Genomic DNA, 26,181 nt, shown 5'->3' on the forward strand with positions numbered 1-26,181 from the left:
TGGTAATCTGCTTTCCCCTGCTGCAGTCTCCGTACTGTTTCCACAGATCTTGTAAATGTCAGAGATCCCTAGTTAAAGATGCAGCCCGTGTAGGCTATCAGCACAGAGCACACGCATTTACAGGGCCAGGCTAATGCTGTGTTTCCCGTGCTGCTCTTTGACACCCACCTGGCCGCGCACTGAACCCATTGTCGTGTGATTGATGAACTGGCCACTGAAATGTTTCATGGGGCTCTTTTTTAAAAAAAATATAAAGTGGGTAACGCTTTATTTCACAGCCCGTTAATTACATAGCACTTACTGGGTAAGTACTACTTGAGTAATTATTAGGTAAGTACTTTGATTTCAGTGGTAAGCGCTGTGAAACAGTGTCAGTAAGTACAGTACCATATGTAAGTAGGTTTTACAACCCACCTTACAACTTACCTCTGAAATCAAAATAGTTACTTAATAAGTACCTGATATTTACCAGGTACGTAGGATGCAATTAGCAGGCTGTAAATTAAAGCATTGGAGGCAGTCGGAGGGTTGCCGGGATCTCGCCCGAGGCGGGTCGAAGTGTCCCTGAGCAAGACACCCGACCCCCAAATGCTCCCGCTCGACGCCGTGGGTGTGTGAACGTGAGTATGAATGGGTGTGTATAAACGGGTGCATCAATTGTACAGCGCTTTGGATTAAAGGCGCTATACAAATGCCAGCCATGCAGGAACCGTGCTCGATGTCGGAACACCCGAGCTGGGAGTTTATACGCAGCCCCCCCTAGTTATGAGCAGAAGGAAACTAGCATCACATCCTGGGTAATGTGCAATGCATCCCCCCAGCCCTCCGTGTAGAGCCCAGAGTTGTGTTCACAGCGCGAGCGCTGCGATCTGCACGTGTGCAGGCACGCCGATTCTCTCCCCTGAAGCACGTACTTGTAGTTTCTAGTTTTCTGAGGACCGTCTGATGACTTGTTTATACTGCAGCAGTAGGAGGAAGAAAAAAGCCCTGCGACCGCTTTACTGCCGGTTAATTGAGGCAGCGATTAAGATAAATGAGATGTTTAAAAAGGCAGCAAGGGTGTCGTTCATCACCAGAACTTTATGACAATTTATAGGGGGGAGAGGGGAAAAAAAAGAATTGCGAAACACACGCACAATTAAGCGCCAATGACTACATACATCTTCATATTTAGATATTGAGAGCCGAGAGGGGTGTTTGTGTGGGTTTTTTTCCCCCCTTTTAAATGAATGATGATTTTTGCCTCATTTTACAGGGGCAAGGTAGCATCTCACATCAGGGCCTTTGGAGGGAATGGAGGCTTTTTGTGTGAGGAACAGGGAACCACGAGACACTCATTCTGACCCTTTCACAAGACTCCCCATGTAAAGTCAGCAGAGAGAACGATGGGATTCAACCATGCTCATTAACTAAACCGTAATTGGTTAAGAAACAGTGATTGGTTTTGGCGGGAAGAAAACCTTTTATTTGGCGTTGAAGTTTACAAAAATGTTTACAATTTAGAGCACTGTTATGTGCAATAATTAAACCAGGAATGATATAATGACACAGCTTGCATTCTGAATGAATTTGCATTCTAAATCCATAGCAGTTGGATATCAGTGGAGAACATTGCGTCCTGCTACTAGTTTATTAGTAGCATATCAAAAATGCCTGAAATTCGCACCCATTACCGACTGATACGAAGCCCAACAGCCGACGCAAAATACCCTTTGGATAGCGAACCAATTACCTGCACATGCGTACAAGATAACTTATTCCTGCGAGTAACAGGCAAGTAAGCGTAATAAATATCTTGCCTACAAATAGAAATGCACGAGTTTGTGCCTCTGCGAAATCGGTATTTTTAGAAGACCAGCAAAACCAAATTGTTAATATATCCGATTAAATTAATGTTCGTCCCTTTTAAATGTCTGAAGAACAGAAGGAGGCGTGTATCGTTGGTGAGCTCACTTCCGTTCAGCAAGTCCTCCAAAAGGCTCCGCCTCTTCCTCTCTGGTTCTTTTTCCTCGCTAGCGGAGCTTTTTTTGTTCTCAATCGGTTTCCATTTCCAGCCTGCGAGGGAGACGGGAGCCATTAACGTGAACATCAACTGCATAGGTTGCTTGCTAGCTGGCCAAATTACAAATTCTCCGTGTCGTATGAGAAATCACAGCGGACCACTTGCGAAGAGGAGTCTATAAATCCAAGCGAAAATACTGATTTCTTTAATTTTGTCCCCTTTTCTCAAGATCGCGAAGGAGAAAGAATAAAAACACAAAATGGAGAACGAGAGCAAATATCTCCCCGAACTACTGGCTGAGAAGGACAGCCTGGATTCTTCGTTCACTCACGCAATGAAACTTTTATCTGCAGGTAAATACCACGGTATTCAAAGTAGCTTCTTGTGATTGTTATTGTGTTGTTGCTTTTGTCATGGGCTTCTTTTCAAGTTAAATAAGTGGAATATTTACAAGAGCTATTGGTTTCGGATTAACTAGTCATGACAAAAGGTTTCAGCGGGAACCGTTGGGTTGCACGAGGTTGCTTATGCTAACGGCTAGTTGGCTTTCCGAACAACTTTTGTGTCCCCAAATGTTTACAGTTTAATTAACCTAGCTAACGTTAGCTAAGCGCCGTTCGTAATTACGCGTCGCCGGTGTTTAAATTATTAGTTATTTAAAATATTATTGCGGCACAAAACTATTATGTCGCTGATCGTTTAATTTACTTTGCGTGGATATATAAACAATACTTTCTGTAGCTTGGCTATCTGGACAACATTGTGGTATCCTCTCAATTAGTCTAACCTAAGCTAGCCATCTAATATAACGCATTTAACGTTAATGCTAACTTTAAGTGGTCGACGGACGTTGTAACTATGGCCGGAGTCGTTTCCAACAGCCGCTGTTCTGTCCCCGGAGCTAGGCTAACTTACTCGTTAGCTGACGTTACATCAACTTGCTAACAAGCTGGCGAAATCTTGAGTCCGCGTGCAGAGGCGTCGACCCGTCATTTCTCATGATCGTTCAACCGAATGTATCTTGCTAGTCTGTTTTTAGTATAGTGACTTTAACTAAACTTTGCTAGATCTGCACCCCCAAGCGTATTATTACTAACGTAACACAAAATAAAAACGACGGGGCCATTAAGTTGGCTACCCCATCTTGCTCTTCCTTGTCGGTTTGCTAACGGTTATACTATTACTGTCACTTATGCCAATGTGACGTTACTCGGTGTGCAATTCATTTTTGGACTGGGTTCACTTCATTGCGGAAACTGGACTTTGGACCTCCGCCGCCTTTCGACGTAATCAGGTTTACTGGCACATGGCAAGCTAATGTAAATCTGTAAGTCTGCAAGTTAACATTTCCTTTTAGTTAATGTAGCGCACTCGAATAATTCAACACTCTGACCCAGTATTGCGAAGCCGGTGTCTAGTTAAGTGCCTGTCCTGGAAAGTTTAGGGTTTTGTATCGTCTAATCAAATGGCTGGTTGGCTAGCTATACAGTAACGTTTATTTTGGTCGTTTAACCACCATGAAGATGTTGGAACCAGGTGCGATTTAAAGCACTGACATTGTTCCAATTTCGCAACGCTCATTCCCGGCATTCATGCTCCGGCGGAACTCATTTTGTAGTAATTTACCCTCTAGCTACGTACCACATGCGTCGAACCCCCTTCCAATATATTTTGCAGATTAAAAGGCAATTTCGTAAGGTTGTATGCAGTTATGCGATATTAAATTTAAATTTGAGGTTGCTGCTCTGTTTTCTGTAGTTGCTGGTCCAAAATCGGTTCAGTCTCCTCTTGTATGGAGACATTGGAAGGAGAGCACAAACGCATTTGCATCGTTTTTCCAATTATCATTTTTATAGCACATTTTAATGACGTGTGACTGGCTGTCCTCTTGGCTGCTATCCGGAACGTTTTGATTTGGGCTCCATTATGATTTGGCCACGGTCTGTAATTGCATCTTATGTTTTTGTTACAGGCGACCACGTTTATAGAAGCGATTATTCCTTTTTTTTTTTTTTTTTACTACATGAAGCTTGAAATATGAACCATGCTGAATGACCCCCCCCCCCCTTCATTTACATTTTTTTTTTTTTTAAACCAAGACTGTAAACGTGGCGAAACTGTGCTCTCTTGTGAGACTCCGACAGCGGTGTGCACTGCGTGTAGCTGTTTGGGGGGATAGTCGCTGATTTTAAGCCACATTGTCTTTGGCAGGAAATCCTTTTAGAGTGTGGCTCTGCCAGCTAGCGTCGTAAATCACGGAGGATCAGCACGGTTTCTAATGCTTGCCGGAAAGCCCCCCCACCCCCCCCAGACACTTACAGACACGCTCCTTCCGTTTGAGAGGTTACCGAAATCAAAGTCCGGGGTCTGAGCTTGTCTCGCTGGCGGAATGGCACGTACAGCACTTCGGCGGCCCGAACTGTGTGGTTGCAGTCAAATGTTGAACCCTCTCCAGTTTATCATACGGATTGTATTAGATGAACACAGTCTTCGCTGTAAAAGTGTCAGGGCAGCTTGTAAACCATTTCTTTTCCAGTGCAGCTGTTATGCTGACTGGCAGACTTAAGTTTTTTTTGTTTTTCATTTTCGCCTCTTCCATTTTTTTTTTCCTCAATTGTCCATGCTTGCATGTTTGAATTATTAATGCTCTTATGTAAGCTGATCGTGTTGACAGCAGTCAGTCAATTAGACGGGCGTCGCGATGCCTTAATTGCTTCCGTCTTTAATGCCCGACTGCTCTTCGGCGGTCTCATGCGTGTCTTGAGCGCGAAATGAATGGCAAATTTCAACAAAACGCCTCAAATTGCCAAAATGACTGGCGATGTTTGTTCTGAATCCCGACAAAATTGTGACTCATACGCACAACACATTTTTCCATGTTTTTATTTCTATTCAGTTAGCTTAAGGCACTGCTCCTGAAGCGCACCATTTACAGTGTAGATTTGATTTCGATGTGTATGAGTACGCGCACCTGTCTGTTGTGCGCATACCCAGGTGAACAGCCATCCACTTGCACGCACACACACTCCCCCTCTCTCTCTCACACACACACACACACACACACACACACACACACACACACACACACACACACACACACACACACACAGACACACACACTCCCCCTCTCTCTCACACACACACACTCTCCCCCTCGCATACGCGTGCGCACACACTCTCCCTCTCTCTCTCACACACACACACACACACACACACTCCCCCTCTCACTCACACACTCACAAGCACTGTCCTTTGCATACGCACGCACGCACGCACACACACACACACACACACACTCACACACACTCTCCCTTGCATACGCACACACTCCCCCCCCCTCTCTCACACACGCACAGACACACACACTCCCCCTCTCTCTCTCTCTCTCTCACACACACACACACACACTCTCCCCCTCGCATACGCGTGCGCACACTCCCTCGCATACGCACACACTCCCCCTCTCTCTCTCTCACACACACACACACACACACACACACACACACACACACACTCCCTTGCATACGTGCGCGTGCACACACACTCCATTGCATATGCACACACTCCCCCTCTCTCCACGCACACACAGCAGCGGTTGGCCTGCTGTAAGACCCAGGTGTGTCCAGGTGCAGTGGTACTGTTTCACTTCACAGCTACAGTATCAGTATCAGTTTCCCTCCTTCTGATAAACGGGGAAATTTACATTTCTACAGTTGGTAGTTATTTCTTAAATGGGGCTATTGTCTTGCCTTCATTTTTTGAGCGGAATTAAATCGCTTCGCATTCCCCCCCCCCCCTCAGATTTCAGTATTGCTTGTGTTGGAGAATCGGTCCACAAGAGTGAGTGGTCAGGCAGGCGAGTTGTTCTTTTAGTGCTTTCCGATGGGATTATCTGCGCTTGACAACATTAGGCAACAGCTTCTCCCCTGCCGGGGTTTTGTACACAGGACTGTACTGTACTCCGTCTCATCGCAGTGTAGCGTGACCACTGGGGAATGCTCCTGTGTCTCCAGCGCATTCCGCCGTACCTTAGTCTCCGTGCATCTCAGGCCTGCAGGATGGTGCGGTTTTTTTATTATTTGAGTGCCTTGTTGTAATTGTGACCCGTCCCGTCTCTGTGACCCGACCTGCATGCACGCGTTCCCTAAAAGCGGCGCGGTCTGCCCGTGCCTCGTCTTGCGCCCAGCCCCCAGCCCCCAGACCGGCTGAGCTATGCTGCTATGGCTGTTCCGCTGGACCCTGGGGGGAGGGGAGGGGGGGGCTGCACGCCCAAACTCGCCCTCCCCGGGGGGCCACTCTGCAATTATGTGCAGCTCTGCTGGAGTACCCGCCCCTGTCTGGACTCCTGTCTGCCTGCAGGGAGAATCGCTGTGCCGAGAGAGACCGCTTCATTCCCTTCATCAGCGTCGGTAGAACCGCGCTTTTAACGCGCGACCTTAGCATCTTCTTCAGCACCTTTAACGTTCCAATTGTTTTTTTTGAGATAATTACGGTTTATTGCTGTGTATTTATTTTGTGCATGTTTTCATTACGTTTATAATCTGATGCAATTCACTACTGCGTAGATTCATGGCATGAGAGCAAAGTCTGGTCATTTACCTGGAAATTGCAGTGATTTTAATATCAGAATCGAGTTTCTGATTTGCTTTGATTTTACTGCAGGCGTGTGATCTCCTGGGTCAGGCAAGGTGCACTCTTGGATGAAAATGAACTAGCTTTTATCTGTTTGCACTTGCCAACTGCCATTTCTATATGTGTGTACACAGGCTGTTAATTTCAGTCCAGTGCTAAAAAAGTTTGTTGTGCCTCCGTTGGTTACTGTAGTGTGGACGAAGAGGCCTGCTTTGTGTCCAGGGTAGTACTGTTACCATGACACTTTGTTGAAATGCTTTTGTGTACCAAACATTGGAGTTGCCATGGTTATGTCTTTAAAAGTACTGATAAAAAGCCGTTGGCGCATATGGTCAGGTAACCTTTGTCAGATGGCTTAAGATGATAAACCGCTCTCCTCATTGTTGGTTGCGTCGGTTAATTTACGCTTTGGCTGCTTGTGTTGGGTTTCTGATTCATAACACCTGTGTAGCTTGCTCCTCCTGCATTAGCTAACCCATCCTTAGGCTCCACATTTCTTCTGCTCTCAGATATGACGTTCAAAACGAGTCTTGCCCGCCTCTAGGATGTCCGAACGGTAAGGCTGAGTTCTAGTGTCGGTGTGAACCAGACGTTAGATGGCTACAGCTGATGCGATCTATTTGATGGGTAATGTCAGCTTGGCTAATTTGCCTAGATAAATTCCTTAACCCAGGAGAGTTCATGCCAAATGTAGTAACCTCAATAATGACTACAATAATAATTTAACTACCTGTGGTAGTTAAATTAATAGGAGGTTGAATTTGCGGGTGAACACACAGTCCAGGTGAATGAGTGCCCTGCAGGTTAGACCTACCTGTCCAGCAGAGGGATTAAGGAGGCGCGTGTTTGCACACGGTCGGTGAAACGGTCCACATTTGCACCCAGCCCTGTGAACGTTGAACGGTCAGTCTCCCTTTAATCGGCTCATGCCGTCGACAGCTTTGTTCTGACGAGGACTCGGGGCGGGCCGAACGGCCTATTTTTAGAGAGCAGAATTCGGGGGTGTAAACAGCGCAGGGCGCTGGGTTTCCCTGCAGCGGCTCTCTCCATGATTGCGGCCAATTAAGCGTGACCGTTCCCCGATAACTTCCCAAAAGAAAAGGGAGAAAGTTGCCGCTGCTTTTTAAGCCTGAAGTTTAAAACCTCATAACGAATTCCAGCGAAATGCAGAAGGCACCAGCAGCCCAGCCCTCTTCTGTTCCGCAGGCTTCATAACGGCCCGTGTGAAGTCTTAAACTTTGAACTGAACTTTATTTATTTTACCCGTCTGAAGATGAGGGAATGGGCCATCTCCGGGCCTTTGGCTCGCTTTGAGTTTCTTTTTTTGCGTTTCTTTAGAGATTTAGATTCGCTCAAGGATGGGGGCCAACCCGGCCTGCTGGTTCTGGGGGCTGAAGTTTCTGCGGGCTCTAGTTGCCTGCGCTGTGTAGACGCGTGGAGAGATTTAGGAAAATGCTGCTGTTCCTAAATCTCTAGGCAATGCTGCTTTTGTGTGGCCCATCTGTTTCACAATGCTGGATTAAGATCGAGTTAGAACCCCCACCAGATATGGGAACATGGGCCGGTGTAAAAACAGCTGTTCTCCGTGTTCCTCTGTGCAGGTATCCAGGTAACTGGGTAATCGTCCTTCATGGTACGGGGAACCTTGCGTTGCCGAGCACAAACCATTTGTTAGTCCTGTCAGTGTTGTAGGGGTGATGGTAGACCATTAAATTATGGTTAGAACTGTTGGAACATCAGTTCTCCGGTAGGGGAGGGGCGGTGTATAGCAAGGATCTGTGGTCCCTTGAGCATGGCCCTTAACCCCACATTGCTCCAGTCTGATCGACTACGGTCGGTTTGCGTAAGTGTTAGCAAAATAACGCTACTCCACTGTAGTCCGCTGGGCTCTGTGGGTTCTGCACTGCTTGCATGGAAGGCTTATAACACGGTTAGCGTAATGACGGAGACCGGTGATCTTGGAGAAGATGTTCGGTGACCTCCAGGGCCGGGGGAGAGTAGGCGTTCGCGCCCCTCTCGGGGAAATTCACGTATTTATAGTGTCAACAGATGCTGTGTTTCCGGCGCAGGGAGAGGCATGGCCTGCCCTCGTGTGAAGGATTGTTAGGCGTTCGCAGCTTTTTCAGACGCTGTGCATATCTAATTGCAGCGGGGTCTTGTTAAGGGGTGAAGGACTGTCCAAGGCATTGTCATATTATGCAGGACCTTTGAGTCCCTGAACAGGGCTGTTTTTAGTGCTTTGTGTCAAACATTAAACTTTACACGAAACATTTTGTGTAGTAAAACTCCCCTCCCAGATGTTAACAGACAGTTATGCAAATACCTGCTCAATTCCGCTGACGCTTTTTTTCTATCCAGTAGGCAAAACGAACGGTGCTGTGAACAGTGTTGAACTTCAGCGATCTGCTACCATGGCAAGCCCAGAACGTTGTTGGGTCCTGGAGGCGGTATTGATAACGAAGGTGTTGGCGTGCGTTTGCGGCTCGTTCTGGAACGGCGCACGCTTTCTACTCCGAACGTTAGCCGGCAGTTTTGGTTTTTTTGCTTCGCCTTTTCTGTTCAAAATCGGGCAGGAATGCACGCTGGTGCTGCTCCTTTTGGCTAGAGGACTTGCAGTGCAAGCCGCTCTTGGAATCCGCTTCATAAGCAGTCTCTTAGCCAGCCGTCTTGCGAGATTGTAATTGCGTTTGTATAAATGTACTCGCCGTATATTAAAAGTATTCCTGAATTGATGAAAATTCCTTGGCGCGTGCCGGTTTTCCGTCTTGCTGTCTCTGAACAGTCGGCATAACCAGTCTTCTGAATCCGTGAATGCGTCTAGCCGGAGATCTCCTGCCCCGTTTGAAACCCTCATTTGGTATTCTGGCCCATCGGCGCTGATAATACAACACAAACACGGTACCAGACGCCGGGCTGATGGGTCGAAGTGCTTAGTCGTATGAAATTTGGATAATGGAAAAACTCTTTTTTGATTATCCTCCTGAAATGTGAAGTGTGTGTGTGTGTGTGTGTGTGTGTGTGTCTGTCTATCTACACGTGCCTGGTAGAAATGAGGTCCAGTGCAGTGTGAGTACGGTGTCTGGAGGGCGTTTGATTGCCGAGTGCTCTTCAGACCAGATAAATGTGAATGATGGCTGAGGAGTGTGGAAGCCTTTATTGCAGCACAGACAGTTTGTGCCTTTTGTGCGCGCGTCGTAAGGATGTGGATGTGGCCCGCATCCTTCTCCCTTGGTTAAAGTTGACGGTCAGATCTGTATCCGTGTCGGTTAATGGCCGTCGAGCTGCGGTGTGGTCGCATTGGCTCTCGTCCACACACCGCCAGGCCTCCCCCCCCCCCACCGTAACCCCGTTTAGCCCTGGGGGCCCGATGTTCAGGTCACTTAATTCGTCATTTCGGGTCCTGCAGTCTGACATTAACGGGTTTCGCGGGCGAAGATCGTGTCGCTGGAGATCGGGGCTGACCTGCTGTGCAGGGGTGGGGTTGTGAAGATGTAGCCCTGCTGTTTGTCATCTCTGAAATCCCAGGGTCTTTCTTTTCTTTTTCTTCTTTCTCCTCCCTCCTTTTAAATGGGAAAGGGCTGAAATGAATCGACCCATTAGTGCTAATCGTGGCTTTGCGTTTCCGTCGATCTCCTCTGCTGTCAGAAAAAACGCGCTGGACGTCTGTTACCGAAGCGCTTTAATCCCTCCTCTGGGAGGTGAGGGACTGGGAGGGGGGCCCCAGGCGCAGCCTCACTTACTGTAAAAGCACTGTGTGGGGTGGGGGAGTTATGTTGGCCTATTAACACACCCCCCGCACTCCCCCACTGTTTTCTACGGTCCGAGGCAGGCGTCGCTAGGGAGTCTATTTTCAGGGTGCGGGCCTAAAATAATGAGGGGAAAGAGTGCTCTGTATTAAAGCCCAAATACCGTTTAGCAGAGAACAAAGTGACTCCAAAAAGAGGGTGATGACCGCTCCTTATAGCCCTTTGGTGAATAGGCCGTTTGGAATGTTTTTCAAAAACATTCCTAAGTCCTGGAGCTCTGTGTTCTAGAACTCTGTTGCCGTTGCCTGTAGTTACCTGTTGCGATTGTTGCATCGGCACGGGAATGTTGAGTAAAGAATATTCTAGTCCCGTATTTGTGACGGTGCACCTTCAATGACGTGGAGTAGAGATGCTGGTCCTGAAAGTGGGCCGATTTCAGGCGCATGCCTGAACACCTTTGACAAGGTCATGCGTTTTTTACACCAATTTTGTGTCTGAAAAACAGGACTTTCCAAATCCTGAGAGTGACAATGGTATCAGTTTAGTGTTTGAGTCGGTGAAACCTCTTGATGCCCTGTGCTGCTCTTGTGTTGTGTGCAGTTGACCAATGTCCCTGTGTGAGGTTTGGGGGGGGGGGAGCATCCTCACGGGAAAGGCAGCACCAAACTTACCCCCCCCTCCCCCTTCTCTTACCTGCTTTCAGAGATCGAGAGGATTCAGAAAGGCGGGATCAAGAAGGAGGAAGAGGACACTTACCTGGACCTCTTCACCATGAAGAACATCAAAGTGAAGGAAAGGGTGCTGATCCCCGTCAAGCAGTACCCGAAGGTGAGTGCAGGGGGCGCTGTTATCCGATGCTGATTTTATTCATTCATCCTTCAGCCAAACTAGATATTATATCAACTTTTAAAGGTTAACCAAGTGCAACGACGTTAAGGTATTGCAGTGGGTGCGTTCTGGATGGTGCTTGCCATTATAGTACGTTCCTTTTCCCTTCTGTGTTGTGGATTTTCTCGTTTAGCTTGCTTGCTTCTGTCTGACTGGAGGGCAGGAGTTTTTGCAGACTTCCTGAAATGTTTTATTTATTTTTATTCATTTTTATTATTTTTTTTAGCTGGGACAGGTTTTCAGCTGTGTGGAATTTGATGAACCAGCTGCTCGGCGTGTGTCGCGTGGGGGGAAATGAGGATCGGTGGAAAGAAACCTAGAATGTGCCGCTGGCCCTGGGATTTGTCCCGGGCGTGCTGCTCTGTGGGAAGACTCGCGTTTCTTAACGTGACCCGGAATCACCTTAAAAGTATCGGCGCTTAAAACCAGTCTGTCGACATTTCACCCTGGGCTGTTAACGTCTCGTCACGGTTTGGACTGCGGCGGGCTCTGCCTGGAGGGGGGGGTGTGGATGTCGGTGCTTTGGCTCGGCCGTCGGCGTTAACGTCTCGTGCGTAGGCGCTAACGGCTCTCGGATCGCCCCGCGGGGAGACCCCGACGCCCCCGTGTGGGCGCTGATGTCAGCGTCTCTGTGGGGTGCCCGCGCCTCCGGGAGGTGTCGACCGCAGAGAACGCGTTTACCCTCCGCTCCCTGCTCCCCCGTTCTGTAACCACCCCCCCCCCCCCCCCTCCTGAGGGACGTCTCCATGACGATGGGCACCTGGGTTAGAGTCGCGGCGAGGCCCCGGCTGGCGTCCGCAGAGGTGCCTGCTTTCCAGGTAGCTGTTTTAGGATTGTCATTTTAGCTCAGGCTTTTATCCAAAGCGACTTGACAGTTGATTAGACTAAGCGGGAGCAACATTACATTAAATTACATAATTGGCATTTGGCAGACGCTCTTATCCAGAGCGACGTACAGTTGATTAGACTAAGCAGGAGACAATCCTCCCCTGGAGCAATGCAGGGTTAAGGGGCCTTGCTCAAGGGCCCGACGGCTGTGCGGATCTTATTGTGACTACACCGGGGATCGAACCACCGACCTCGCGTGTCCCGGTCATTTACCTTAACCACTGCTTCAGGCCGCTACCCCTGGTTTGGGGGCAGATGGACCGAACTGGCTGTCGGAGGTCGGGGGGTGGAACGGGGTGCTAGACCCATTTGTTATCGCCGTTCCAGGAATGCGGTTTGGTCACGGACTCGATCCGCCTGGCGACAGCCGGTGGGCTGGACTGAAGCTCCTCTCCGCCCTGCGAACAGCTGAGGGCAACGGAGCAGGTCTGGTGTTAAGTGTCAGAGTCCCTCTGCAGTCTCTCCGGTTCTCCTCTGCTAACCCCCCCCCCCTCCCCCTCCCGCGACGTGCCACTTCATCCCCCCCCCCTACCTGCTCCGGGAAGACTCCTTAAGCTGATGGCCGTCCTGCTCCCTGCTCCCTTTGACACCGGGGGGGACTGAGGAGGCGCTATGTTTTGGGGGTGAGCGGGGGGGGGCATGTGAGGACGTGGCGGTAGTTTGGGATTAGCATTCCGCTCCCGTTCAGTACAGACGTTACTGCTGTCCTCACAGCCCCAGTGTGTGTCCCGCGCCGGGTCTAGCCCAAGAACAACACGGCAACATTCCAGAGCCTTCTGCACCGGCTTCTCTGACTCCGGTTCTGCTGGGTTGCTGGTTTCATTTTTCATTTTTTGTTACATAAAAATTTGAATAATTTTTTTTTTTTTTTTTTTGTACATTTTAATTAATTTTTTTGTTTGAATTAGTAAAAAAGAAAAGAAGTTTGTTGCGTGTGAAATTCGCCGATTGGCCAGAGTCCCCTCGCCTGGCTCCAGCTCGTGAGGAGCGGTGGGAACCGGCAGGCCGGGCAGCAGACTGGAGCTCCCCGCTCTCCCAGACGGCGCGACGGCGCGGCGGGGAGGTTTTCAGCCCCGCGCCGGCGCTACCGGTCCGCGCCGACGGACGTCTCCGCGTCTGGAACGCCCCGGAAGCGCGGAGCGCGCGTCCGAACGCCGGTCTCCCGGGACTGCGCCGCTCTCCGCTCTAATCGCTTCCATGTTTACTCCTCTTCCGCGCGGCTTCACCGCCCCGCTGTTCTGAGCGGATTCTAACCACGCCGCCTTTGTCCCCGTCCTTGTCCCTACTCCGGCTGAATCCATCATCCTGGCGCTGCGGATGGGTGTTTGATGTTCTAATTATAGCTTAAAATATCTGTGCACTTAAGGGAAAACAAGTTGGCAAACTTGGCGGACATTTTTACTTGGAATGACTAATTTCGTTGTGTAACAGTTTCTGAATTTAAAAAAAATAAATAAAGGGAAAAAAGAAAAAAAGAAAAAAAGCCCTTGGTGAACAACTGTAACGTTAAGCCTTGGCATTCAGAGTGTGGATTAAAATGCCATTTGGTGGAATTGCACTTGAGAAATACAAATGGGGAAAATTTTGCGCCCTGATGCTCTAAAGCTGTAGGGATGTTTTTGTGATGTGCTTGGACTGAGTTTAATTTCCCCCCCCCCTGCCCTGTTGTTTTTCCCTCCAGTTCAACTTTGTGGGCAAAATCCTGGGGCCTCAGGGGAACACCATCAAACGGCTGCAGGAGGAGACCGGAGCCAAGATCTCCGTCCTGGGGAAGGGCTCCATGCGGGACAAAGCCAAGGTGAGCGACACGCCTCCTGCAGCAGCCATTGGCCAACAGGGAAGATCCAGCTTAGCCATTGGTCAGATTCTCAGGATACCATCTCATCCCCTTTCTTGTCTCGTAACTTGAATTTCCATAGACTAGTGGCTAACTGGGGATAGTGATTGGTCAGACTGTACTCTTTGTCCTCCCTGGAACATGATTGGGTACTGCCTCTTGGGCAAGGAGTTTGTGATTGACTGGAGAATGCTTAAGCAGGTGGTTTTATGTCTCGCACTTGCGCCACTTCTATGAAGCCCAATTTCAAGCCAGGATGTTTATTTTTTTTAATTTAATTTAATTTTCTTCAGGAGGAGGAGCTGAGGAAGGGGGGAGAGCCCAAATATGCGCACCTGTCCATGGACCTGCACGTCTTCATCGAGGTGTTCGCCCCCATCCCGGAGGCCTACCTGCGCATGGCCCACGCCATGGAGGAGGTCAAGAAGTTCCTCATCCCGGTGAGTGTCTGAAATTCAACCTCCCGGCGTCCCTCGCTCCCAGCATCCCGCCCACCCGCCCGCCCGCCGCGCACAGCTCCTGTAGCCTCGGTCGCGCTCTCTGCTCGAGATCATCTCCCGATTTTTATTTTATTTTTTTCATCCGAGAGTTCTGTATTCCCCCTCGGCTCACTTCCCGCTGCCGTTTTTAAGTCTCGGAATAAGTTAGCGGTTGACACTTTTGACTTTTTGAAGGTGGGAAGTTTGTGTCGTCGGAGGATAGAAACGGCTCGGTCGTGGAACGAGGTGTGTGCAGCTGCAGAGTATAGAAGTGTGGCTTCATTTTGAAGAGTAGTTCCTTTTCGGAATTCTCAGTCGGTGTTCTAGAACTCCCCTGCTTTCCGTCGCCCGCGGTGACGGTTACCTCACCACTAGAACGTCTGTTCAGGACATTCTAATCGCATTCGTGCTCTCGCGCCTTAATGTCATCACCAAGAAAACCATAATAAATGATTTTTCCAAACGGTGGCGCAGGGCACTGAAGGGTTACCGCGGGGTGACGGCCCCTGCAGTGCCTCAGCAGTGCTCTCAGCGCTCGTGTCCGTGGCTAATCCACACGTGTTTGGCAGCTCTGAAGAGCCCGGTTAATCACCCGGCACGGGGCCTCCGCTAACACCGCGCTAACTGCAGGGCTCTGGGCGGTCGCCTCGGCAACCGGCCCGCCGTGTCATCGGCGCGCCGCGGTCTCCCCGGGGCCGTCCAATCAGAGTCGTTTATCCGCCGCCCGGGAGCGATCGGAGGGCAGGGAGTGCGGGCGGACTCTCGGACCGAACGGGCCTCCCCGGGAGCGCTGGCTGGCCCGGGAAGCGACAGAAACGGCCCCTTTTTGTAATAATAACACGGCGCGTTGCCTGGATGGGGGAGTCATCCGCTCGGCGCTCCCCGGCGTGTCCACGCTGACCCCGGGAAGCGTGAGACGCGGATAAAGACCGCGACGCGGCCGCTGATCTGTCTTCGGGTCGTGAAGGTTGGCCGGGAAGTCAGCGCCGCCTACGGCTTCTGCACGAGCCTTAGGCTCGGTCCTGTCCCTGCTGGAGCGCATTACCTGGAGCGTTCACTACTGTCCTTACTGTACGCTTTGGGGGTCCTTTCTTGGGATGTTTATTTATTAACTTAACCGTCGGTAACACTGGTCGGTTAATTTTGTTGATTTAACCATTGCTTTTCTATAAACCTTTTTTGACTGATAACCATTGGGTTTTAGTTGAGACGTTACTCCATCCCCTCGACTGATGGGAAGTTGGGTCATTTCCCTCGACTGGCCGCATTAGCAAAACACTATTGTTCATTATATTTGTCCATGTGGCTGAGCTCCAGCTGAAACTAAACTTCACCTTTGGGTTGCACTGCTCAAAGTGTGGTGGAACAACTAAAACATGACTGTTTTCTTTGTACAATGGCACTAATGTGGTGTACAGTGCGGGCATTTAGCCAATGCCCTCATGAGTGATGCACAACAAAGTGCATAGGCAGGCCTTAGGCTTTAGGATTCTGTACTTGATTTGGCGTTTGTTGTCCCTTTGTAGAAGGGTGACATGTCACCTCCAGGCCTCTAGGGGCCAGTGCTGTGCCCGTGGCCCTGAATTTAACGCCCTCTCTCCGTTTTCCCTTTCCTTAAAGCAGGACATGATGGACGACATCTCCCAGGAGCAGTTCATGGAGATGAGCTACCTGAACGGCGGGCAGGACGGAGGGGCCCGTGGCCGCGGAGGGCCCCCAGGGAGGGGCCGTGGGGCACCCCCACCGTCACCCGTGACCAGGTACGGGCCCCGAAACCTGGAACCGCACGTCCCCGAATGAGTCACCGGGATTAACGTGCGCGCGGGATATCTGCTAGTGACTAACATAAATGCCTCTGCTTTTCTGTATGGGCACATACCTTTGCCCACCTAATGAAGCCCTGCCAATGGCAGCCAATTGTGTGCGATGTTTTTGTTCTGCTTGCTGGTTTGTTTTGTTTTTGGTGCCGTTCCTGAAGTTGTGCCTCCTCCGCTCTGCAGGGGTAGAGGAATGCCTCCTCGCGGCGGGGCCCCGCGGGGTGGCCCCGGGAGAGGCGGGGTGTCGCGCGGAGGCCCCGCGGGCAGGGGCGTGCCCCCGTCCCAGCCCAGCCGGGGGGGAGCGTCCAGCCGGTCCCGGCCCCCGGCCCCTGGGGGCCAGAGGATGCTGCCGCCCCAGGCCCACTCGCACGCCCACCAGCACCAGCACCAGCACCAACACCAGCACCAGCCGCAGCACCCCCTCACACACCACCAGCAGCACCAGCAGCCCCACGCGCCCGCGCCCGAGCCCTACGAGGAATACGTGAGTCTCCCCCGTCCGGTGCTTTCCCACCAGTCCCGCGCTCCTTTCCTCTCCCACGAGTCGCTCATTTCCTCCCGTGCCCACTTCTAAATGGTTGATATTCATATCGCGCCTTTTTCCAAAGCGCTGTACAATTGATGCTTCTCATTCACCCATTCATACACACACTCACACACCGATGGCGATTGGCTGCCATGCAAGGTCCTCAGGAGCATTTGGGGGTTAGGTGTCTTGCTCAGGGACACTTCGACACAACCCAGGCGGGGGTTCGAACCGGCAACCCTCCGACTGCCAGACGACTGCTCTTACTGCCTGAGACATGTTGCCCTACTTCTGCTCTTAATTATCCGATCGGCTGAATCATATCTTTGATCAGATGTTTGTGTATGGAACAGCGGCGGACTGCTAGTGGAGATTGTATTGTGCTCAGATACGGGAGTGAACGAACGATCAGTTGTAGAGCCGTCAGAAAAATCAATTTCATTACATTACATTAATGGCATTTGGCAGACGCTCTTATCCAGAGCGACGTACAGTTGATCAGACTAAGCAGGAGACAATCCTCCCCTGGAGCAATGCAGGGTTAAGGGCCTTTGCTCAAGGGCCCCAGCGGCTGTGCGGATCTTATTGTGGCTGCACTGGGGTTTGAACCCCGAACCTTGCGTGTCCCAGTCCTGCACCTTAACCACTACGCTACAGGCCACTACATTAAGATGCTTGTTCCAGCTCGCGGAGCGGGTCTCCAGGGCACCCCTGCTCTGTTGCGATGTGGGCACGGTTTCGGCACGGTTTCCTTTGCCCTCTCGCTGCCGTAGTGTCCAGGCCTGGTTGCGACACAGTTGCTGATGTCCCTTTGTTACCCCGTTGCCCTTCCCCCATCTTAATGCGCTGGTTTGCTTTCTTTCTCCCCGTCACCGTAGCGCTGTAACTCTTATCTGGTTGACGGCCCGCTGCCCTTGTTAGCGAAGTGCTCCGGCTTAATGGCGAAGCAGTCATTTGCTTGTCTGGCCCCGTGCTGTCTCTAATGCTGTAAGCAGCAGTACAATGTGGTTGCTTCCTTTTTGTTAAAAGAAAACGCCCTAGGGCCCCTACCGCTGTCCTACTGTGGTCAGCCTTTTGTCATACCCTGGTTTATGGTAGTGCACTGCATCTCTTGGCATGTGAATGTCTGCTTTCGTAGTGTGCACTTGTTTAGATACTGTCACGATTTCATCCACCGTGCCCTTGTTACTGTAGTGCCCTGGCTGCATTGTAGTGTGGTTGTGTTGTGTGTGTGGTTGTGTGTGTGGTTGTGTGTGTGGTTGTGCGTGTGGTTGTGCGTGTGGTTGTGCGTGTGGTTGTGCGTGTGGTTGTGCGTGTGGTTGTGCGTGTGGTTGTGCGTGTGGTTGTGCGTGTGGTTGTGCGTGTGGTTGTGCGTGTGGTTGTGCGTGTGGTTGTGCGTGTGGTTGTCGTGTGGTTGTCGTGTGGTTGTCGTGTGGTTGTCGTGTGGTTGTCGTGTGGTTGTCGTGTGGTTGTCGTGTGGTTGTGCGCATTCGTCCGGTTTGTGTTCAGAGCCCCAGCTGTCTTGCGCTCTAATCTGTCCAGACTGTTTACGCTCTCTCCTCCTTCTCCCTCCCTCCCTCCAGGCCTACGAGGAGAGCTACGCAGAGCCGGCGTACGAAAGCTACGAGAACTACTACAACCAGGCGCCACAGGCGTAAGTGCTGCCCCTGCCCCCCGCGCTAGCGTGTCTCTGGACCGAGCTCTGAGCTCCCCTCTGCCGCCCGTCTGCCCGTATCACCCACAGGGGGGGGGGGAGAGAGGATACCTGGGTCTGTGTTAGGGCTGCACGATGTCGGACGCTGTTTGCCAGCGAGATACGAACATCCATTTGAACCGATGTTCTGTTGAAGTGATTGGCTGTTCATGTGTAATTTGTTCAATAAAAGCATGTTGGAAATAATCCTTTATTTATTTATTTTTATTCAGTGGGCGTAGGCTACTCATTGTCTGGGACCCATGTTAGCAGTGCCCCCTAAAGCAGGAATACGCAAGAACCGCGCACTTCAATGTTGGCGGCGTATCGATGTCGCAGTATCTTCCGTTTTCCTCATCGTGCGGCCCCCGGGTTTCCGGCCTGCCGTTATTTCTCCTGGCTCAAAATGGCCGTAGCAGTCACTCGGTTAATCGAGCGCTCCTGAATCTCTCTCTGCCTCCGCTCTGCTGGCAGAACAGATGGCTCCATTAGTCAAGTTTTTAACCCTCGCGTAAGAACCGTACATTCGGATCCCTCAATTAGGAGGAAATGCGGGGGAAAAACGTTGTTCTCAGCATTTTTTTGTTAATACATTAAGGTTTTTTTTTTACTTTGTGTTTTTAAGCACACATCAGTGATGCGTGCTGGATAAGCTCGGGCTTTTAGCGCGCGTCCATAAAGCAGCGCTTTCTGCTGACGGCCCTGAACTCGCTGAATGCTGCTCTGGGCCTATTAAGCCATGAAGAAGGAAAAAAATAAAAATAAAACGGGTTTAAATGCAGTCCCCCAATTTAAGCCTGCACTGTACTCGACGGTTCTTACACTTAAGTGGTCTAGACTTTCCGTTTTTTGCTTAATCCCCTGAATCACAAGCTTCCACATCTTCCGTCTGTGAAAAGATGCTTTCTGTGTCCTACTCCCATTACCACGATTAGTGGTAATGGTCAATGCGGTAACGGTGACCTGTGGCGTGAACATTTTTACCTTACTGATGATGAGCGGCCAGTTGAACTCACGGCGTGTTCGCTCTCGTTCCTCAGAGACACGGAATACTACGACTACGGACACGGGGAGGCACAGGAAGGCTACGAATCTTATGGTGAGTTCAGCTGTGTGTGTGTGCGTGTGTGTGTGTGTGACAACGCTGGTTTACCCTGTGGCGCATCAGCTGGCCTCCATGCTGATGGCTGATGTTGGTTCTGTAGGCGTCTGCCTGTTGACGTTAGTTATTTTTGTATGGGGTTCTGTAGGGATCTGCTAGCTGACGTGGGTTTTGTACGGATCTGCTAGCCAGAGTAGTTTTGGGATCTGCTAGCTGACGCCGGTTCTGTTAGCTGACGGCGGTTCTGCTGGATGCTTCGAGCTGATGGCGGTTCTGTAGGGTTCTGTTGCCCGACGTGGGTTCTGTTAGCTGGTGTCGGTTCTGCGGGATGCTTCTAGCTGATGTGGGTTCTGTGGCGTTCTGCAGCGGGTCTAAAGGAAGCCCTGGGTGACCGCAGTCTGTCCGTCCCGCAGACAGGCTGGTGTGTTCTGGTTCTGGTTCTGGTTCTGGTTCTGGTTCTGGTCCTCAGCTGGCGGTTGGATAGCTTGGTGCTTTCTTAGGGAGAGCACGGGAATTCCCTGCAGTCTGATGTATAGATGTATAGGTTGATTAATAAGAAGTTGGATTTAATTGTTTTCTTTTTATTGCGGCTGCTAAACGCCTCTGTAGGCGGCAGGGGCCTTTGTGTAGTAAGTGCTCTGAAAAAGAGCTTCTGCTCTCTGACAGCTGACGGCAGGAGAGAAAGCTCTGCAATAAAACCCACTAACTCCTCTCCTCCAGAGACGTTTAGGGCTGAAAATAAGCATTTCTAAAGACGGAAAGTTCTGGAAGAATCCCACCGCCGCGCGCCGCCGAAGGAGGATTTGGGTTCGCGCGGATCGGTTCTGACCCAGTTTGCCGCTGCCGGGATTTCGGCGGGCGCCGCGTGCTGAAAGTCGAGTTTGGGTTCTGAAGCGTCGTCAGGCTGATCGTGCCTCAGTCGCGCTCAGTCTACGTCGAAAAGTAAAAACGCGCCAGTGTTCCTAGAGAAGAGGCCTCGTTTCCACGAGATCCTGGCGGCTGAGGTGTGAATTCAGACGGTGCGACCTTTCCACCGAACCGCTGAATTACAGTCCGGGGTAAAAAGAAGTGTCTGTCCTGTGAGCCGTCTGCCTGATACACGATTAAAACGGCGGCTTGGGGGGCCCTGCTCTGAACACGGATATCGTGAATCTGGTTTTTTGGACCGAGCTCGAACTGCTGACACCGTTGGGCACGGGAGGCCTAGAGTATAGGGGAGCGGTGTTAATCCCTGCGATGAACACACGTTTTAATTAAAAATTCCCCAAGTGTGGAAAATTACCTGCGATTCTTGACGATGTATCATTTTTATACGGCTGTATAGTGCATGTAATGATGGGTCCTGGCGTCTTAAATGCGGGTTGTTGAACGCGATGAGTCGCTGTGCTTTTGTAAAAAGACACGCATGGAGGGAGGGAGACCGGGGAAGGTCGCGCTTTTTCCTGGTGCAAGTTCCGTTTTTTCTCCAAACTGGCGTTTTCCAACCTTGGTGTGTTACTCAGCCGAGGTGCTATGCAAAAAATAATTTCCATGCGTACGCGGAAATTCCTACGTTTACCAGTAATTGGTTTCGAGATGATTTGTGTCTGAGCGTTTCATTTCCCTCCCTGGGATGGGTGTGGGGGCGTTATTGGTGGCGGTTGTGTTTGTGCAGACGGTCTGTTTTCATGTGGAGCGAGGCGTCCTGCAAACCCAGCGGCGGTGTTTCGGGAAGTGGAGCGCTGGGGTTCCCGCTGCCGTGTCTGGGAGCGGGCCCGTCCGACTCGACGTGACGCTGGCTGGGCCTCCGCTGTGTGTCCGTGTCCGTCGTAGCCGTCTCGGTGTGGTGGTTACCGGCTTGGCCTCTCTCTACCTTGTTTCCTGGACTTCTGTTCGTGGCCTTAGAACGATCGTATGGCTTGTGCCTTATCTGCCTTGTTCCGCTGTCTGTATGTGCACCGTTTTGCGCATTGCTTTGGATAAAAGCGTCTGCTAAATGAGGTGTAATGTTTCATTTCCCCAACCCTTTATTTGCGGTAATGTTTTCAGTAGGGCCATGGGGTTCAGCGGCCGGTAGCATAGGTGACCTTGGTGAGAATGCTTTACTGTGCTCTTCTACTTGAGTGAACCAGTGTTTGCTTATGCAGCGATTCGAAATGACCAGAACAAATTAATGGTTAGGACAAGAAACTGCATTCGCTCCATTAAAGTGGCTGTTCACCCAAAAATGAAATTTTCCATTTCTTCTTAATTGGTATGCTGCAGGTCGCCCTGATAGAACAGATCTCAATGCGACTGGGTTTCTGTGACGTTTACCCGCGGAAAGTAGTTGATTCCGCTTAATTTAATTTCTGGGTGAACAGCGCATTTTAAAGCCTTCACACTGTGGCTGTGGCCCTGACACTGTGGCCTTCACACTGTGGCCATCAGGCTGTGGCTGTGGCTGTGGCTGTGGCTGTGGCTGTGGCTGTGGCTGTCACGCTGTGGCTGTGGCTGTGGCTGTGGCTGTGGCTGTGGCTGTGGCTGTGGCTGTGGCTGTGGCTGTCACGCTGTGGCTGTGGCTGTGGCTGTCACGCTGTGGCTGTCACGCTGTGGCTGTCACGCTGTGGCTGTCACGCTGTGGCTGTCACGCTGTGGCTGTCACGCTGTGGCTGTCACGCTGTGGCTGTCACGCTGTGGCTGTGGCTGTCACGCTGTGGCTGTGGCTGCGGCCTTTCGGTTGTCGCCCCGTCTCCTGGTGTTGACCTCGCCCTTGCGCTCTGTGTGTCCCCTCTCTGGCCCCGTAGCTCAGGATGACTGGAACGGGACGCGGGTGTCTGGCGGGAAGGCCCCCCCCGCGCGACAAGCCAAGCCCGGATACAGGGAACATCCGTACGGAAGATACTGAACCCGCAACACGGCGGGCGGTACCCACCAGTGTGTTGCCCCGGCAACCCACCTGTCCCACCACAGTTCTTGCTTTTAACCTCCAGGCAAAGTAATTGTCCGTTTGTTTTGTGTTTTATTTAGGTTTTTTTTTTTTTTTTTTTGTACTCTTTGGATTTATTTTCTTGGGTTTTTTTTTTTCGTTTTTTTCTTTTCTTCCTCCCCCTAATTATTTTAAAATTGGCTTCTGTATGCATCAAGCCCATTTGAAAAACTTTTTTTAGGCAACACTCCGTTTGTTTACTTGCTTTTAATTTTTTAATCTTGTTTTGTCCCCTCCCCTCCTGCTTTATCGCCTTGTTGACAGTTTGTTCAAACCTTTTTTTATTTTTTAAAATGGCTGATTAAAAACAAAAAAAAAAAAAAAAAAAAAAAATCAGTTTCAAAATGTGGACAAGCACTCCTTGATGGACTGTACAGTTTAACATCCTGTTAATTTGTGTTGCTTTAAAAATGATTCCCATAAGTGGCAGTTGCAGATTCCCATTTAGGCTACATTTCAAAATTCTGTTCAGCATTCGTTACAAATTAAACCTTCAATGTAACCTTTATGTAATATAGGCAACTCAAATTAACACAGAAGAATGGGGTTGGGGGAGGGGGGGGATTGTCTGCACCTTTCTGTATAAATAACTAGTCTCAAAACTTTTATATTTAATTTCATAATATTTTGGATTGACCTAGAGTTTTGAAATATAGCCCAACTAGACACTGTTGAGATTGTCCGTAAAGATCCTTTCCTATTCTAAGCTTTTGATTGGCCCATTCTTTTCCACTCGACCAATGGCAGACGGCCCTGGTCCCGAGAGTGCCGGAGACGACTCTGGCGTTTTTCTCCAATCTAAAGCGAGAACCGCGCGATTGGATTCTTTGGGTTTAACGAATGCAAGGTGACCAAACGCTGGATGCAGTCGTCCATTCTGGCTCCAGACGGTCTTGTTCGGGGCTTAGTAATCCATTGCTCTTGCTGTCAACCTGGGGGGTGGAACAAAAAGGAGAAAAAAAAAACAAAAAAAAACCGAACAACCCTGGATTTCCTGAGCTGGGTTCAGGCCCTTGTACTGTTGCAAGTGGAGCGCGGTGGAGAAAGCACGTTGTTGCCGTGCTCGGTCTGAAAAGGATTTGGGACAACCTCTCCACAGGGTCTTTTTGTGAAGAGGGACACTGCAGCTAAACCCGGTTCTTTGTACATACTTAAAAACCTTTCAAATAACTGTACGTTGCCATTTAAAGCTGTACCTTCTCCATAAAAAAATGCTAGTGCAACTTGTGTAAGCTTGCCTAAATAGGTAACTAAATATCTGTCCAAAAATGTTTTTGCAGCAGTTTGTCAATAAAGCCTAGTTTTTTTTCTATCAAACTAAACCCTGGTACCTTTTTTCTTTGTTTCTGTTATCCATAAAATAATGAAATACTGGCATTTTTTTAATTAATGTTTAAATAACCCTAGTTACCCGCAGCTGTGCGTGTGTCAGGGTCTTCAAAGCGGTTAAATCTTAACGATTGCATGTAGAAGGACAAAATGAGTGGAGGAGGATGTTCAGTTGACTGCTCTGAATCCTAAGAGCTTATTCTTATTTCTCTCTTTCTTTATTAAAAAAGGACCTAGAGGTAAGATCTTCTATGTCACCTTTAAAATAAAACCTGATAGCTTCTATTTTTAACCAAGGTAATGGATTTCCAAATATCTACATTTTTAAGACTTTATACGAGAATGCCTTAATGATTTGCTTTGTATATATATATATATATCTTGTTTTGTTTTATTTAAAAAAAAAAAAAAAGAAAAAAAAGAAAGAATTCCCAACATTAAATGACTGTGATCTTTACTATAATGAAATGCATTTGTTAGTTTTTCCCTTTTGAAATAACTGAACTTCAACGACCGTTCAAGTTTAGCCTACAGGGCTCGTACTTGACCTTGTGCTGAAAGGTCACGTTGGCTGGTTTTATTAAAGTTACCGCAGTGCAGCGGGAGAGGATGCTTTAACCTAGAGCACGCCACAAAAAAAGGTAACGCTAACCCTAAATCTACAATTTAATAGAATTTCATATATAAATTGCTAGTACCTGCGTGTTAAAACTTTTATAGCCATTTCAAAAATACTCAATTTAAAAATTCACGCAGTTATGAGTTTAAAAAAAGAAAAGGAAAAAATTAAATGTAATTGTTTACTAACATTAATACATGCCCCAGAACAGAACTGTAATGCAACTCTTGCTAAAAAAAAAAAAAAGAGGAAAAAAATAGCTTTAAATACCAAATCTAGACCAATATATAGATGGTTAACCTGCTTTTTATTTTGCATACTTTTACTCTAAAGATTAAATGTTGCCTAATGTAATTTTTTTTTTTTTTTTTTTTTTTTTAATGGAGTAATTTCTCAAAGTGAATAATCTTAAGCTTGAGTTGCATGACTTCATGACTTCTGCTGTGTAGTGTAAGCCCGGCATGCTAGTGTTGTCTTCATTTTCTGCTGTGTGAAATGGAGTGGTGTTGTGTGTGGTGAAGGCTGTCCCTTTCTTCCCACAGGTGGGAGCGCGGTCCGTGGGTCTGGAGTACCGGCCGGATTAAGGTGTACCCTGCTTCCCCCCCCCCGTCACAGGTGAGTGTTGGGCCAGCCGAAATTACCCCCCGCTGTGTCCCCCGGTTTTGAAATGTAGAAAAATGAGGCGTGAAAGAGCTTAACTGTGGCCGTTTATTTTCTCTCTGCCTCTTGAGGGAACGGAATAAAAGCTCAGCCCTCAAACGCAAGCTGTGCAAAATGGTGCAGAGTGCAAAATGTTAATGGGCATGGAATAATCATTAAATATGCACAAAGCCTTGCAGTTGAAAGCTTGTCCTTGCTGCATTTTTTTTTTTTTTTTTGGGGTCTGGCTAAAGATGTGCCTTTGCTGCGCTTTCTTGTTTTAATTATGCGTGTGCATTGCAAACACTTCAACAGAAGACTGAGCTGAGGCTTCAATAATGGGAGAGGGAGAGGGAGAGGGAGAGGGAGAGGGAGAGGGAGAGGGAGAGGGAGAGGGAGAGGGAGAGGGAGAGGGAGAGGGAGAGGGAGAGGGAGAGAAAGCGTTTGAGAGGTGGAGGCCTCAGGCCCAGCTGTCTGACTCTACTGGAGGGCTTAGTGCATCATCGCTCACAAAATGGCCCCCATTTGGAAGCCCTACTGAAGACCCCCACCCCCCCACCCCCTCATGACCAGGCTGTGAGGTTATCCACCGGTCTCCCAACACGGGCACTTCAACCGTGCGCCGATGGTTGACCGTGCTCGTTTTACCACGAAGACGATGCGTTTTTATAAGCACTGGAGACGACTCGTCACCCCTGATCAGCGTAGCGCTCCGTTCCAGTGTCGAGGCGGGGAGGAGATTTAATTTACAACACAATGGACTGCTTCCTGGCTGGGGAGCTGGAACATCGGACCACCTACTGTTTGGCAGACGGGTTGCATAAATCAGTCTGGACGGTGATTTCCTCAAATCAAATCACTTTATTTTGAATTTACATTGGTTTCCCCACCTACGGTTTATTAACGGGTATTTGAAGACGTTCGGTCCTGGTGACGGGGTTCACCTCAGGCCTCGGACTCTGCGCACTGGGGGAGGGGTTTTAGTGGCCGGCCGGTTTTTGTGGCTGGAGTTGGAGACGCTGATTGATTTGTGACAG

The 26,181-nt window shown here is 49.5% G+C and overlaps 1 protein-coding gene across 3 annotated transcripts; it reads left to right on the forward strand.

Annotated features, from left to right (window-relative positions):
* Positions 1–1,986: 1,986 nt before the first annotated feature.
* On the forward strand, positions 1,987–25,120 carry LOC133129816 (KH domain-containing, RNA-binding, signal transduction-associated protein 1-like). 3 transcript variants are annotated; one of them, XR_009708855.1, is made up of 10 exons: positions 1,987–2,355; positions 11,084–11,208; positions 13,838–13,954; positions 14,287–14,433; positions 16,093–16,232; positions 16,473–16,773; positions 18,399–18,469; positions 19,549–19,607; positions 22,376–22,566; positions 25,048–25,120. XR_009708855.1 is itself a non-coding variant. In XM_061244159.1 (10 exons), the coding sequence occupies exons 2-10, from the start codon at positions 2,262–2,264 to the stop codon at positions 22,474–22,476; spliced, it is 1,155 nt and encodes a 384-aa protein (XP_061100143.1). In that variant the 5' UTR covers positions 1,992–2,100; positions 2,232–2,261; the 3' UTR covers positions 22,477–23,879. The 3 variants fall into 3 exon arrangements, 2 of the variants coding, with proteins under 2 accessions (XP_061100152.1, XP_061100143.1); XM_061244159.1 differs by lacking the exon at positions 25,048–25,120 and having other exon boundaries at positions 1,992–2,100; positions 2,232–2,355; positions 22,376–23,879; XM_061244168.1 differs by lacking the exon at positions 25,048–25,120 and having other exon boundaries at positions 16,096–16,232; positions 22,376–23,879.
* Positions 25,121–26,181: the final 1,061 nt, after the last annotated feature.

Source organism: Conger conger, chromosome 1 (assembly GCF_963514075.1).
Source record: "Conger conger chromosome 1, fConCon1.1, whole genome shotgun sequence".
NCBI lineage: Eukaryota > Metazoa > Chordata > Actinopteri > Anguilliformes > Congridae > Conger > Conger conger.

Bases quoted from the DNA above. Each gene is read 5' to 3' on its own strand.
- LOC133129816 (XM_061244159.1), top strand. From the start codon at position 2,262: ATGGAGAACGAGAGCAAATATCTCCCCGAACTACTGGCTGAGAAGGAC. The intron at 2,356-11,083 runs GTAAATACCACG...ACCTGCTTTCAG, and splicing joins AATGAAACTTTTATCTGCAG to AGATCGAGAGGATTCAGAAA. The intron at 14,434-16,092 runs GTGAGTGTCTGA...CTTTCCTTAAAG, and splicing joins TCAAGAAGTTCCTCATCCCG to CAGGACATGATGGACGACAT.